General features: G+C 41.3%; 1 protein-coding gene across 1 annotated transcript in view; it reads left to right on the top strand.

The window, feature by feature from the left end:
* Positions 1-4,932: 4,932 nt before the first annotated feature.
* The window catches only part of PPA1 (inorganic pyrophosphatase 1), a 40,382-nt gene continuing 29,633 nt past the window's right edge, over positions 4,933-15,681 (top strand). Inside the window, exons 1-2 of the mRNA XM_036265714.1 lie at positions 4,933-5,087; positions 7,893-7,951. Coding sequence (XP_036121607.1) covers positions 5,024-5,087; positions 7,893-7,951 — 123 coding nt within the window. The 5' untranslated portion in view covers positions 4,933-5,023. The remainder of the gene's footprint in view (positions 5,088-7,892; positions 7,952-15,681) is intronic.

Raw genomic sequence — 15,681 nt, 5'->3', positions numbered from 1 at the left:
GTTAGACAAAACTTAATTCTGGCATGTGTACACTCAACAAACTTAGTGTCTGTTGAGTCTAAGAACATGGGGGAATTTCCCATAGCCCAATGAGCAGAGATAGAAAAGAAGAAAATCATAATGTGAAATAGTACTTTCTTGATGAGGTATCATGGTTGGCCAAATAACCAATGAAACAGCCTGAGAGGTGTCAGAAAAGAGTTTCCATAAAACCTGGAAATTCGTCTGAAAGACTGAGCTAGAGACAGCCAGCTGAAGAGGAGGGTTTGAAGCAGGAAGTGATGCTCTCAGATCTTCTGTGAAAGCTCACCCTGGCAGCAGGTAGGGAATGACATGGAGGGAAATGGAACTGGAGACCAGTGAGGAAGGTGTTATTTGTGGGAATCTAGGAGAGAAATCCCAGAATTGGTTAAGGCTGTCGAGATGAAGAAGAGGCCACAAGTTCATGAGATGTTTGAGAGATCCTTGTAAAATTACCTGGTAACTGGTAGGTTGTTGGAAAACGGGTCATCATCTAAGATACTTTTAGTTGCCATTAACAGAAATCTGACTCAAACCAGCTTCTAAAGGGATGTCTTGGCTCATAGAATAATAAGTGCAAAGGATTGGTGGATCCAGTGGTTCAGCAGTGTCATCAAGGACCCAGGTTTTCTCTATTCCTCTACTCTGCCATCTCAGTGTGAACCAGTCTTCAGGCTGGTTTCCTTCATGGTGCAGAATGCAGCTATCAGCAATCAGAGCTACGAGCTTTCTTGTTTACACTGAAAGAGAGAGAGAAAGTGAGAGGAAATATCTCTTCCCATGACTTTCTCCTAAGAGAACAAAATAACTTCTCAGGAGTCAGCAAACTCATTGGTTCAAATTGGGTTAGGTGTCCATTTCTAAACCAAACCCTGTGGCTAGGGAAATCCCATGTTTTTCAATGGGGATCTGGAACAGTTAATAGGCTGGGATTTCAATGATTAACTTAGATTAAGCAAGACCCATCCCTGGAACTAGAGTCCATCTCCAATCAAATTAATCTGGAGGAGAGGGTGAAAACTGTTGGGAAGTTGTGTCCATTAGAATGTTTTTCAGCTTCAAGAAGCAGAATACTCTGAATCAAACTGGTTTAAACACAACTCAGTCATGTGAGATAATAATTTTATATAATTTTCCACTTGGCATCTTAACAATAGGCTTATTGCTATTACTTACAGGCTACTTCTCTTCCAGGTTGTACGACAGCTGGGGTTGGCAAATGCCGTGATAATGTCCTAAAAAGGAAGAACATGGCCTCTTCCAGTGTATATCTCATAGAAGCAAGAGAACATTTCCCAGAAGTGTCTATCACACCTCCCCTTACATAACCTTGGCCAGAATTGTGTCACATGCCCACAACCAAACCAGTTAGTTATTGGCAAGGGGAATGGAACCACCGTGATTAACTTAGATTTATCGGACCCTCCCCTGGGGCTGAGATAGCACCAAATTCCCTGAAGCACATGGTCATGCAGTGGAGGGTAGGTGCATCTGAACAACAACAGAGTCCTGTTGAGAAGGAGAAAAGGGGTGTAAACGTGTGTTGGGTGGGCACCCATCAGTGGCCGCTGCAGAGGTTAACCAGAAGGAGCTTGGAGGAACTTCCAGGTTGGCTGACTGGGCAGCTGTGACACCAATAACTGAGATAGAAGACTCAAGGGGAAAAAAGGTGAGCTCATTTTTTGACCTGGTGAATATGAGATGCCAGCCAAGCAGAGAAGTCCAGAAGGTAGCTGCACATAAAGGTTGACCACCCTCTCTTCCTAAAATCCCCTCTTCCCCTGGCTTCCAAGACACCACAGTGTCCTGTTTTATCTCCTACCTCTATGGCATTCCTTTTGTGGGTGCTTCTTCTGCCATCCTTCCCTGGAACATTGAGGTTCCTCAGGGTTCTGTTCTAGGCACTCTGCTTCTAAAAATTATTAGTATATTTCTTCTCCAATGACTTAAATTGTGCAAATCAATGACTTCAGCCAAACTTCTTTTCTCTTCTAAGTTCCAGGCCTCCTATCTAACCACACACTGGGAATCTCAATTTAGACTTTAGTCTCTTCCCACTCCCATGATTTCTACAAGATTCTCTCCATTATTTGATCACTTGGAAGGCAAATAATGTATCAAGCAGCTTGTGATTTTAAGCAAAGAAGTTGGGAAGCAGATTGTTACTAGTATGCCTTGGCTGCTTTTAGCTGCATTTGATAGGACACTATAAGAAAGAGATAAGCTTAGAAAAAAATGGACTCTTTTGTAAGCAGGGATGAAAGAGAAAATAGAGAATAAGAAATCCCAGGACTGACAGGGTTGAACGATGCAACTGTTGTTCATCTCCAACCGATAAAGGTAAACATGGAGAAATGCTTTGAGTAACAAGGCTGATTAAGTTTCATACTAAAACAGACAGGATCAAGGGCATGAACAGCGGCTCCCAGTAAGTTCTCTGCTGGATAAAATGGTTCCGGGAAAATAAACTAAGGGCATGCTCTCCAATGGAGGCTTGATACATTCAAGTTACCTTAGCAATTATGCCTTGAAAGAATTATAGATGTGGCCCGGCTGGTGTGGCTCAGTGGCTGAGCATTGACCCATGCACCAAGAGGTTGCTGGTTCGATTCCCGGTCATGGCACATGCCCAGGTTGTGGGTCCAATCCCCAGTGGGGAACATGCAGGAGGCAGCCAATGGATGTTCTCTATCATCAATGTTTCTCTTTCTCCCTCTCGCTTCTTCTCTCTCTAAAAATCAAAAAAGAAAATTATATAAAAAAAAATTACAGGTGTGGAGATAGGCACATGGAGCTACCTAGAATCAGATAGGTAAAATACTTTCCAAGCTTTAGAGAGTTGTATAGCTAAGATACACCAGCTTGGGTTAAAAGATCACAATTGCTAGAGAACAACTTTTGGGCTCCCAAATTTCTGTGGACAAGATGTGGACTGAAAGTGGCATTGGATTTTATTACAGAGCAAGAGAGAGAATGTTTGAGAACAGTTGAGTTCATCCTTTGTTAAACTAATATACTGAAGAAGGTGTTTCCCACCTCCTCTAGATTCCTCTATCCATTGGTCCAGCAAAGATTCATCAAACACTTACTCTAGGCCAGGCACGGTGCCTATGAGAAGGAGAACAAGGTCCACTTGGGCCTGTGGGGCACACCATCCTTGCCTGCAAAGGAAAGTTACAAAGCACTGACTCATGCCCCAGTTAAGCGAAGGCTTGGCATTTCACTGGAGTTGGTACTGATTGGTCTCAGAACACATTCAATGATACAAAAGTTGGTGCATAAGTCCAGAGGTCAGCAAACCGTTGCTATCTTGCTCTGAGCTGGCAGGAGGCAAAAGGGAAAGTATGTGTGGCACACTATTGCATCATTTCTGTCTGCTCATAAGTCAGTCACAGATGGGAATTTGAGTTTTTCCAAGAAAACTAGTTTCATTTGCTCAAAGGCAGAAAACAGAGCAGTTCAATTAAAAGAACTTCTCATAAAACTCTCTGAAGTTGATGCTATTTAGTATTCGCTCTGCAGAAATTCCTTTCACTTTCAACAATACACTGTGTCACTTACTAAACTACTGCTCTCTCTCTCTCTCTTTTTTCTACCCTGCGTTCTAACTACTGGTAAAAACAGTGTGGTGTAGTGTTCAAAAAAGGTCAGTGAGGCATGGCCTTCTGAAAATGAATGGGAGTCTGGATGGAGACAAGGGAGGGACACTTTCTAACTAATTAGAATTATCTTACTAGATTTGCATTTAATAAAGGGAGCATTTTATTTTACATAATAGACATTGTTGTGCAAAAATAAAGTTTAAATCAAAATGTTTTAAGGCATATTATGAGAAACCTGGGCCATCAACATTTTAAAATAAAATTAGGCATTCTTTGAAATGTGAATAATCATTTTTTAATTTAAAATTAGGATTTTGAAATATACTTAAAAAAAAAAAACCATAGAGGATTGGGTATGTACATGATGCAAATATCTGCCCACAACCTCAATCAGACGAGCTTTTGAAGTCTGGCCTGATAAATTGGAACAGAAGTAGAAAAATAAGCTCAGAGAGCTTCCGATTGAGAGAAATGTCCTCAAGGGACTCTGAGCTCAAGCTTGAACTTTTCCAATGCTTCCATCTAAAGTTGGGGAGGATCTGGGGTGGGTCAGGCAAAGAGGGGGTCAGAGTAAATCCTCCTCCACTGGGGAGGGTGAGAATAACAAGTTATATTTCCTATAACAAGTGCTTACAAGGAGCCAGGCTCTTCCTCCAACTCCTGACGTCTATCAACTCAGTTAATCATCTCAACCCATGAAAAATGTGCTGTGACTGATCTCCATTTCCCAAATGAGAAACTGAGTCAGAGAAGTTAATACCAATTTGCCCGATGTCACACACTTATAAAGTGGCGAGACTAGTGTTTAGCTGGTAACTATTACAGGTGTCAGTAATATGCCTCAGTTTTGCTTAACGGGATTAGAAAAAAGTAACACACCGACCAATCGCAGGCAGAGCCTGTCGGGTAAAGGGATGGGTGATTTATAAACGACTATTGAGATAAGGAATTACTCTGTAGGGAAAAGTGTGTGAGAATCAAAGGTGAATCCCAGTGTGCGTGGTTGGGGAGAAGTCCATGGCCAATTCCTAGCTGGTCCAAACCGAGAACTTGAGCTTTTACTCTCCTCTGTCAGCCCCAAAGTCCGCAGCGCAAAGAATAGGGCCAAAACCGGCTACCAGCCACGTGGCCAGCGAGGGAGCCGGGAGGCCGGTCTGTGGAGGCGGAGCGCGAGGGGCGGGGCTGGGACTCAAGGACGCGGGGACCGAGCGGAGTGCGCCTGCGCACGAGGTGGGCCGGGCTGGGTGGAGGAGGCACGCGAGCCAGAGCTGCGTTAAAGGCGGCTCCCACCGCCGCTCCCCAGGCCGGTCCCAGCGGTGCGCAGGCGCGCTGGTCTCTCCTTGTCAGTCGGCACCGCGTGCGGGCTGCTTGCTCTGTGGCAGCGGCTCGTCTCCGGCACCATGAACGGCTTCAGCAGCGAGGAGCGCGCCGCGCCCTTCACCCTCGAGTACCGAATCTTCTTCAGTGAGTGTCGGCGGCCCCGCGGCCGCTCCGCGCCCGCCCGTCCATTCATTCCCGGGCCCCTCGCGTCCTGCCTGGGCTCCTGCGGCCCGCGCTCAGCCCCGCGGCCTGGGGGCGGGATGGGCTCCTTCGGCAGGTCCCTGGGGCCTGGCCCACCCGGTCGTCCCATTTCACGGTTGGACCCTAACCTGAGACAGGCCAGTTTCGCAGGTGTTCGGTAGTGTGTGATGGGAAAGGGAAACCTCTGAGTCACCCTAGAAAGGTGCCCAGAGGTAAACTAATCTTCTTAAGAGGATTGCTCAGTTTGGAGGTGGAGGAGGAGGGGTGCGGAGGGGGGAAGACTTTCTGAAACCTCAGTTCCTTCACTGTAGCTCAGACTTGGCTGCACCAAGCGGGTTAAGGGCAGCCCCTTGTTCTACAGACAGGGCAACAGACCCGGATCAGGAGCAGTGGGCAGGGGCCTGGCCCGACCCCTCGCGCCGGCGGGGGCGGGGGCGGGGTGGGGCGGGGGTCCTGGGGCGTTCCTGCCTCTCCTCCGCGCGTTTTCCCCATGGCACAGATGCTGGGAACTGGCCTGGGAAACAGAAAGCGATTCCCTCCAAGGCAAGCAGGGGACATCAGTCTGGCAAGCGGGATGACGGAGTGCCGGGTGTTTACCCTTGTTCCAGAACTAGGAGTCCAAGGGGTACTTACCCCAAGCTCGCACTTAGAGCGGGGGAGCGGCAGGCGGGCGGTGCTCGCTTGCCTTGATGCACCCCCTTTTGCCTGGTAGGTGGTGGAAAGCTACCTCGGGTTTACCTTTACTTTCTACTACTCCCCACACTTTAGGACTAGATGGGAAATGATAAAGGAGTTTCGGAAATGTGTCACCAGAGGCGATTGTTTTAACTTCATTACAGTTTTATTGGGAAGGAAATGGGCAGGTGCACTGGATTCTGTGAGTTCTCCTGTGTGTGAAGAGCAGGAAAGAGTGGGTGTAGAGGGAACAAATAGGAATCCTGAAGGAACAAAGCTCCTATCAAAAAGTAGCTGGAGGTAGGAGGAAAAGGTAGGTGCAAGTTGACAAATCCAGTTGAACTAATATTAGACTGCCGTGTAAAATCCAGGAAGGACGAGACTCCTCATTTGATATAATTTTGGAAATAACAGCAAGGGCAGTGCAGGAACTTTTGACAAATAAGAAACTGAGCCATTTTTCCGGAGTTAGTGTTGGCACCAGAATTTCTCAATAGGAGAGGTTTAGAGGTTTGAAGAGGAGGGCATGGTTTGGGTAACATTTAAGCTATGTTTGTAGAGCTAACACAGTTTTTAGATTATATATTGGTAGCGAATATTTGACAGCCATTATGGAAGACCAAAGCCACTCCTTGACTTTGGCACTGCTAAGGTAGCTTTTTATCAGATGGAACTCACTGGAACTTAAAAAATACCAGTAATTAGATCTGACTATATAATTAAAAAATTTTTTAATCATAGATTTCTTAGATTCCTTCCTTAATAGGCAAAAAAAATTTTTTTAAAACTGTGTAATTTTACATTTGCCAATCTCTTTAAAGCTGTGAGCGGGGTTGGACTGCAAAGTCACAATTGATTTCATGGGATTGGGAGTGGTCACTGTTGGTTTCTAAACCTGAAGGGATGCAGTGTGGACTGAACCTTAGGTTTTCTGAAGAATAATAAGGAAAGTTTTGAATTACTTTTTAGATGTGGTAGTTTGGTCTCTAGAATATAGAAATTACCTGTGAAAGTGTTGTTGCAACTTGATTATCCTAAAGAAAAAACATAATCTAAGATGGCTTTGTCTTCCTGGAGCATCATTTAAGGCAACATAGTCTATAATTCAGCAAATTGATACCCCCCTTCTCTCTGAGCCCAGGTATTTCATTAGTTTTGTAAACTGCTGACTGATGTAAGATCAACCCAAAACAATTTGATCACCTTTTGTATACTAGGCACTGCTAGATTTGGGGGATACAAAGGTATATATAAAGCAGTCCCTGCCCTCATTATAGAGGTTAGTGCCTCTTTTTTTTTTCTTTTTATCCTCACCCGAGGACATTTTTTTGTTCAGATAGAGTGGGAGGGAGAGAGAAACATCGACGTGAAAGGGACACATCGAATGGCTGCCACCCGCATGACCCAACCAGGGCCGGGGACAAACTGCAACCAAGGTATGGGCCCTTAGCGGTAACCAAATCCAGGTCTGTGGACTCCAGGCTGACACTCTAACCACTGAGCAAAACCGGCCAGGGTGAGGTTAGTACCTCTTAAATGCCTAAGGAATACATAAGGTGAAAACTAACCCAGTTTTGGAGGAGTTAGGAAAGGTGAAGAATACAACCAGTTTTTTGAGGAATAAAATCTTGGTATAAAAATGTGTACAGTACTGCCCTGGCCGATTTGGCTCAGTAGTTAGAGTGTTGGCCTGCAGTCCAGAGAGACCCGGATTCAATTCCCGCTAAGGGCACGTACCTCCGTTGCAGTTTGTCCCCAGCCCTGGTTGGGTCGTGCTGGTGGCAGCCACCCGAGGTGTCCCTTTCACATCGATGTTTCTCTCTCTCTCTTCACATCCTTGTTTCTCTTCTCTCTCTCTCTGTTCCTTGCTCTTTCTCCCACTCTATCTGAACAAAAAATGGAAAAAAATATCCTCAGGTTGCAGATAAAAAAAAAAAATGTGTACAGTACCATTGTAGTGAATGGTGTTGACAATAGGGGAGAAGGAAGTTGGTTTTTTTTTAAAGTATACTTCATATATCTGGAAATATAATTAACCAAAAAAGTTATAACTTTTTAAAATTTATTTTGCAGAAAATGAGAAAGGACAATATATATCTCCATTTCATGACATTCCAATTTATGCAGATAAGGTAAGGTGTTCTTATCGTTTGATCCCAGTTTCTTTTCTGAGGTCAGATAGTTCCACATGGTTTTTCTTATGTCTTAACAAGTGCTTAAAATGCCTCATTGTGCTGTGAGTTAAAGGGGCATTGACTAAATAAGAAGTCAGTCTTAAATTCAGATGTTCAGTTAAAGAAGCAACTATAACTTGGGGAAGAAGTAGAGGAATAGAAGCAAATGTTTTAAAACTGCCTCGATGAACAACAACAAAAAATTACATTGGTCTTTTCTGTACGTGTTTTGGAACTAAAATTTAGTGCTCCATTAGAAGTTTTAAATTTAAGTAGCCAGCCCTAAATTTGGGCTGTGGAATATTTACTAAACAGTAAAAATAAACTAGATTATTCAGTGAATACAGAAAAATTCAGTGCTTTTAATGGACTGGTAGAATTAAGATCTACAAATAGTGTTAATAAAGTAAGTCCACAGACTTCTAAAAAGAGATGTCTGTTCCTGTATATACCAGTGAGCCAAAGAAATCTAACTTTAGCACAAATTGATAGGTTAACCACAAAATGGTAAGAATCTTTACTTTCCTAGGGAAAAAAGTCTACAACTAAGTACAAATGCTAAAGTATTCATGATCCTTGGGAGGTAGAATTAATTGCTAGTGACTCTTTATGTTTTTACTTTCATTTTTGCCTTTTTATATTTTCTAACCTTTTTATAAAGAGCGTACATTATTTGTACAGATTTAAATAGCTATTTAAAAAGAAAGAAACACAGCTTTTAAGCCTCCTTCCCAATAGGAAGAACTTTGTACTGTATTTAGAAACTGACACAGGGACAAATGTTTGATTCTTTATCTACCTTAAAACTCTTTTTTTTTTTTTTCCATTTAGTCAGGAAGCTTGATTACAGTGAGTGCAAATCTTTTTGAATTGTAAAAGCTACATAAGTTATTGGTCTTCCTTAGCTAGATGTCTAAGAACATCATATTTCTTTGCATATATAGAATACTAGTAAAGATGAAATGTTATCCTTGTGTGTGCTATCTTACTATTTTTCTGTGCTTGGCTATCAGAGAGAAATAGAAAAATTCATTTTATCTCTACCAGGACGGACGTTTGCTGCAGGTTTGTATTGACATTTGGCCATTGGCAGAAAATCCAACCTGTGTGTTGCTTCCAAGGAGCCTATCCGAGCTGGGTTCCAGCTGGAGGCAGTGGAGCAAACAGCCCCAGGCTAAGAAGTTACAGGAGGGACCTCTCATTGGCATGTATTCTCCTGTGGGATCCTCAAAGTTGTATTTACTCAGAAACTCTACTTTGTTACATCTAATTTCCTACGAGTTGATATGAACTGCAGGATCCTTTCTTCCTCTTGAATTGGCATCATTTGGTTGGCTTGAATTTTTTTTTGTATAATTAGTATGTATAGCAAAGTACCTTACAGTAACACCTTAGACCATTTTGAATAATGAAGAGGTATAATATGATTGACCCTAAGTTTATTGATGGTGCCTTGGCATGCAGATGTACTAAGGAAGGAAAACATTTTCTTGATATATAGCTATGGTTTTTAAAAAAAAAAAGAAAAATAAATATATATATATATATACACACACACACACATGCACACACACATGTATGTTCATGCTTTAGTCCATTTGGGCTGCTGTAACAAAATATCACAAACTGGGTAGCTTATGAACAGCAGAAATGTATTGCCCACAGTTCTGGAGGCTGAAAATCTGAAATAGGTTGCCAGCTTGGTCAGGTGAGGTCCCTTTTCTGGTTGCAGACTTCTCGGTGTATCCTCACATGGCAGAAGAGTTTAGGCAGCTCTGCAGAGCCTCTTTTATAAGGCACTAATCCCATTCATGATGGGTCTATCCTCATGTCTTAACCACTTACCAAAGGTCCCACCTAACATACCATCATCTTTGAGGATTAAGATTTCGACATACCAATTTTAGGGGAACACAAACATTCAGACCATAGCGGTAAGTGACTAGACTATTCTAGCCAAGAACCAGAAATGATCATAGCTGCTTCAAGTGTCCTCAAAATAGGAAACTGAGGACTACATTGGTGTCATGTAAAACAACTTCACTCAAGTTATTCTGTGACTTCTTGAATTCTCGTATGGGTTTGATTGTGTCTGTAATCTTGGATTACTCAAATGAAGACTTCTTTTGGCCTTGGCTGGTGTGGCTCAGTTGGTTGAGCATCGTTTTATGCACCGAGAGGTTGCGGGTTCCATTCCTGGCTATTCCTGGTGAGGGCACATACCCAGGTTGCAGGCTTGATCCCCAATAGGGGGCATGCAGGAGGCCGCCAATTGAGGTTTCTCTCTCCCTCTCTCTTCCTGTCTCTCTGAAAGTCAATAAAAACATTTTTAAAAAATCCTATTCTTTTGTACCACCCAAAGGTAGCTCAAAAGCAGACGCTCTTGCAACAGCTCTGTTTCACTAGTGATGCAGACCTCAGTGAACTTCAGCACTTCAGATTCCTGCCTGAGAAGCAGGAAAAAGTTCTTTTGTTTTTAAGGAAGTTCAATATGTACAAAACAAATAAGAGTGTGATACACAGAATTTAATTTGGATTATAGCCTAAATAGAAGATCAGATTGATTCAACTGGTTACAGAAGAATCTGATTTTTAAAATATTCTGATATAATTAAATTTACATATGTACATTTTATCTGTGTGTGGCCATAGACTTTATCCCTAATGTGGTCATCCATTTGACAGATGATAATGAGGGAAGGTACCTTTAGCATAACTCAGCTCTACTAAGGAAAAATGCCCAAAGGCTTATCCTATTCCAAGTCAGGACCTTTCAATGTGGAGAGCATTCGATTTGGTATATATGCCATCAATTATGGGAATTCTTATAACTTGGATATCTTGCTTGGATTATTTCCAAATCCATTGGATAGAAGAAGGCAAAGGGCAAACACTCACTGGATTTTTGTTGTTTTGTTTGTTTGTTTGTTTGTTTGTAAGAGTGTCCTTTGCTCTGGGTTTATTTGGGAATCAAATATAAAAGCACCTGTAGTTCATACTGTCTTCTGGCATAACATTTCTAAGATACCAGAAATTTTTAAACTCCAAAAGATAGCATAAATAGTGTGAAATATTGGGTAAATTAAATTTTACCTATATATGAAAGTGTTCAAATATTATGATTTGATGTTTAGTTTTAGAAGTTTGATATTTTTAGTAATTTCATCTTAAACTTTGATGTTAAATACTAGTTCTAACAATATATGCTTCTGTTTGTTATTCCGTGACTGTGGAGAACATATATAAAAATGTAACTATGTTTCTTTTCTCTCCTAAAAAAAAGTCAGGTTTCTAATCAAATAGATTGATGCTTGAGAAATAGAATATTTTTTGCAGTTTAATCATTCTTAACTTTTTAAAGATACTACCTCACTGTAGTACCCCACATTTTTAGACACCTCTGTACTACTCAAGTGGATGCTTTTTAGATTACATTACTTACTTTCTTACAGGGTTTGCTTTCTTGTGAATCTTCTGTTTTTACAGATGGTTCCATAAATTAAAGTTTTAAAAATATCCCAGAATTAATAATATAAACAACTGTTTGTCTTATCCAACCTGTTGCTTATGTAGAATGGTTGGGTTTCCTGGGTTGTTTTGTTTATCTTTTGGTTTTGCATTTTCCAAACCAAAGTTTGAACTGGAAACATGGATGAAAATTGATAACAAATTAAACTTAATTGACATGTCATAACTAAGAATAAGCTCCTATTTTTTCCTCTCAGATGAGTTTTAAGATTACTAAAATTTGCCCTGGCTGGTTTGGCTCAGCGGTTAGAGCATCAGCCTGCGGTCCAGAGAGACCTGGGTTCGGTTCCTGCTAAGGGCACGTACCTTGGTTGCAGTTTGTCCCCAGCCCTGGTTGTGGTCGTGTGGGTGGCAACCACTCGATGTGTCCCTTTCATGTTGATGTTTCTCTCTCTCTCTCTTCCTCTCTCCCTCCCACTCTATCTGAACAAAAAATGGAAAAATGTCCTCAGGTGAGGATAAAAAAAAAATAAGATTACTAAAACTTGAAAACAGCTATTCTAGCCATAATGTCTGGTTTATCAACTTTCTCAAAAAATTAAATTGTGATGATTAAATATGCATATAATGTGCTTATGACAAAGTTTCAAAACACAATACCCAAACAAATAAAAATAGGATGATTATGTTGATTACAATGACTGGTTATTTCTGAAGCCTTTGAGAGCTCTCTCTATTTTATGGAACAAATCTTGATTTTAGTCCTGGTTTAACTGACTGGTTTTGTGATATTGAGCAAGTTACTTTATTTCTGAGCACTGTTGATCTTAGTGAAATTTTATGTTACATTCTGTACTGACAGCTCATGCTTCTGTATATATAAATATATTTTTAATATGTTTTTATAGATTTTTTAGAGAGAGAGAGAGATAGTAAGAGCGATGTGAGAAACATCTATCGGCTGCCTCCTGCACGCCCCCCACTGAGGATTGAGCCCACAACCTTAGGCATATGCCCTGACCAGGAATCGATCTGGGACATCTCAGTCCATGGGCTGGCACTCAGTCCACTGAGCCACACCGGCCAGCTTCTGTATTTTCTGTATATTTAACTTACTGATGAAGTCTCATTAAAGATTTTTATTTAAAAATTTCAAATAATATTGTTAATATTTATTCAATGTTTTGTATACCTTAGCACTATGCTAAAGCCCTTACATGGATTATCTCATTTAACCATCACATCATTCTCTGAGCTAGGTTCTTTTATTAACTTCATTATTTGGGATCACCAGCTAGAACTCATAAGCAATAGCCGGGCATTCTGGCTCGGAATCTGTGATCTTAACCACTGAACTACACTGCCTCCCATGAGGCATGTATGTGGGGTGGTTTTTACTTGATGCCTTTTTGTATTTTCCATATTTTCTACAGTAACTAGCTCTTTGACAATGCAGGAAAGAAAGACTTGATTAATTTGTTTTGTTTTAGTGTAGAATTCAAAGGAAATGAATAAGAACTTTTCTTTGGGAAGGCTATCAAATTTTGTAGTCTAGGGATTCTTAGTCGCCATGGGGCCCTGGAATGCCCATTGGAAGCTTTCTGAGGTTCTGTGAATTCTCTGAAATTGCAATTTGCTATAAATATGCATTTTTCTTTCTTTTTTTTTTTTTTATCCTCACCTGAGGACATTTTTCTATTTTTTGTTCAGGTAGAGTGGGAGGGGGAGAGAGGAAGAGAGAGAGAGAAACATCGATGTGAAAGGGACACATCGAGTGGCTGCCACCCGCACGACCAACCAGGGCCGGGGACAAACTGCAACCGAGGTACATGCCCTTAGCGGGAACCGAACCCGGGTCTCTCGGGACCACAGGCCGACGCTCTAACCGCTGAGCCAAACCGGCCAGGGCAATATGCATTTTTCTTGAGAAAAGTTCTAGGGTCAGAATTTTTAGGTGTTGAAAATCATAGAAAAGTTTGACAACTGGAAATGTAGACTCTTTGCTTTTTATAAGGAGAAGAAAGTAAACTGATTATGGTTAAAATATCTGTTTTCAAAATATAGTCATTTTAAAGCTCATCTGAGGGGACAAAACAGGAACTTATTCTTAGTTATGACATGTCAGTTAATTTTGCACTTTCTATAGGTACATATGGCAGTGGGTATTACCAAATATAAGTTTGTTGGAACTGCTATGAGTAGAAAATCTGTGTAAATGGAAAACAAATGAGTATTACTGAAAGGTTGTTTTTAAATTTTAATGGAGTAACTATCTTCCCTGGACTCATCACAATTTGTTGAGCAAATGTTTGATTAATATAAACCATGTTTTCCTTTGCAGAGTTACACTTCTAATGAATACGGGATACACAGTGTGAACATTAGTCATCGTATTTCTTTTCTTTTAATTTAATTTAATTTAGGTTTTGCCACACATTTTAGTGTTAAAGGTTAAATTTTTTTACATGCAAGTACATAGTGTGAATAGTTTTCCCTGTATGGAATCACTGACAATTAGGACATACCACAAGGGTTGTCTTTTTTTAATTGAAAAGCTAAAAACTGTCTAGTTATATTTTCCTCAGAACCACAAACTAAGCAACTGAGTCTCTAGCCAAATATTCAAAGCTGAGAGGATTAAAATGCAAAAACAAGTCCTCAGATCCAGTTAAGGGAGCCCTGCTACATACGGGCTAATCAATACCAGTGGTACTCCTTAACTCCAGGAAGCTGGAAGACATCCTAATAACCACTCTGAGAACATTTACCTCAAGTAGTTTTTTTCCAGCTTCCAACTCACAAATAAGGATAATATGTTGCTAATTCTGTTTCAGAAAGCCTTTGCAAGCTGTTTTATTTACAATGCCAACTTTTAAAAGGCCACTAAACTAAAGTTAGCTGGGCAATAAACTAGGCAGAAAATGCTTTACCAAAAGAGGGAAAGCTCAAAATACCATTTTCTATGGAGAACCCACAATTCCGTTTTATTTAGAGAAGAGAAAAAAGAAACTTTTGATCATACTAGAAGAAAGTCAGTCCTATATAGGTTTGATATCTGTACGTGGACTGTGTATGTGAGGACAGTATCCTGCTAATACAAGTGACTTGCTGCTGCACTTGTCTGTCTGTCTAATATTAACGGTTATGACAGAGCAGTGCAATCCTTACAATGTGTTAGGCTCAACATTTCACTTCTCTTCACACCACTGGTTCTTCCTCTTCTTCAGTAAAGTCATTTTTTTTTTTTTTGGTTAATCTTCACCCAAGGATATTGTTCCATTAATTTTTTTAAATGTTTTTATTTTTAATTTATTTTTATCCTCATCCAAGGATATTTTTTCATTTATCATCAGATAGGGTGGGAGGAAGCGAGAAAGGGGGGGAGAGGAAGGGAGAGTCAGAAACATCGATTGGCCACCTCCCGCACGCCCCCTACTGGGGATCGAACATGCCACTCAGGCATGTACCCTGACCAGGAATCGAATCGGGACCTCTCGGTCCATGGGATGAGGCCGAATCCACTGAGCCACATTAGCTAGGCTCCATTGATTTTTTTTTTTTTTTTCAGATAGACTGGGAAGGGAGGGAGGAAGGGGGAGGGACACAGAAGGAGGTAGGAAGGGGGAGAGAGAGAGAAGGAGGGAGGGAGGGAGAGAGAAACATCAATGAGAGAGACATACCTACTGGTTGCCTCTCCCAGATGGCTCTGACTGGGGCTGGGGAAACCTGCAACCCAGGTACGTGCCCCCTGCAACCCTTTGGTCTTTGGTCCTTAGGCCAGCGCTCCAACTGCTGAGCCAGATAGTCCAGGGCAGTAAAGTCATTTTTGATACTGAAGGTCTTGTGAATCTCTTCAGGATTTTTCCTCTTGATCACATTAGCAACAGTCTTGCATGTAACATCATGCTAACCTTTGATATCTAAATAGTTTGCAGCCGGAATAAGTTCAAAAAGTGTTCCATCATAATTTCTTTTTTGTCAGCTTCTCAAATAGACTTTTGTCCCTTGTCAATGAAATAATTTAGGAACCCATTTACTTTTTCTTTTTTTTTTTTTTCTTTATTGATTTTAGAGAGAGGAAGGGAGAGAGCGAGAGACAGAAACATCAATGAGAGAGAACATCGATTGGCCGCCTCCTGCATGCCCCACACTAGGGATTGGGCTCACAACCTAGGCATGTGCCCTGACCCGCAACCTCTCAGTCCATGGGTCGATGCTCA

Source organism: Molossus molossus, unplaced genomic scaffold (genome assembly GCF_014108415.1).
Source record: "Molossus molossus isolate mMolMol1 unplaced genomic scaffold, mMolMol1.p scaffold_m16_p_17, whole genome shotgun sequence".
In the NCBI taxonomy this organism is placed as follows: Eukaryota; Metazoa; Chordata; class Mammalia; order Chiroptera; family Molossidae; genus Molossus; species Molossus molossus.
Note: the sequence above shows the minus strand (reverse complement) of the source record. Positions and strands in the feature narration are given on the sequence as shown.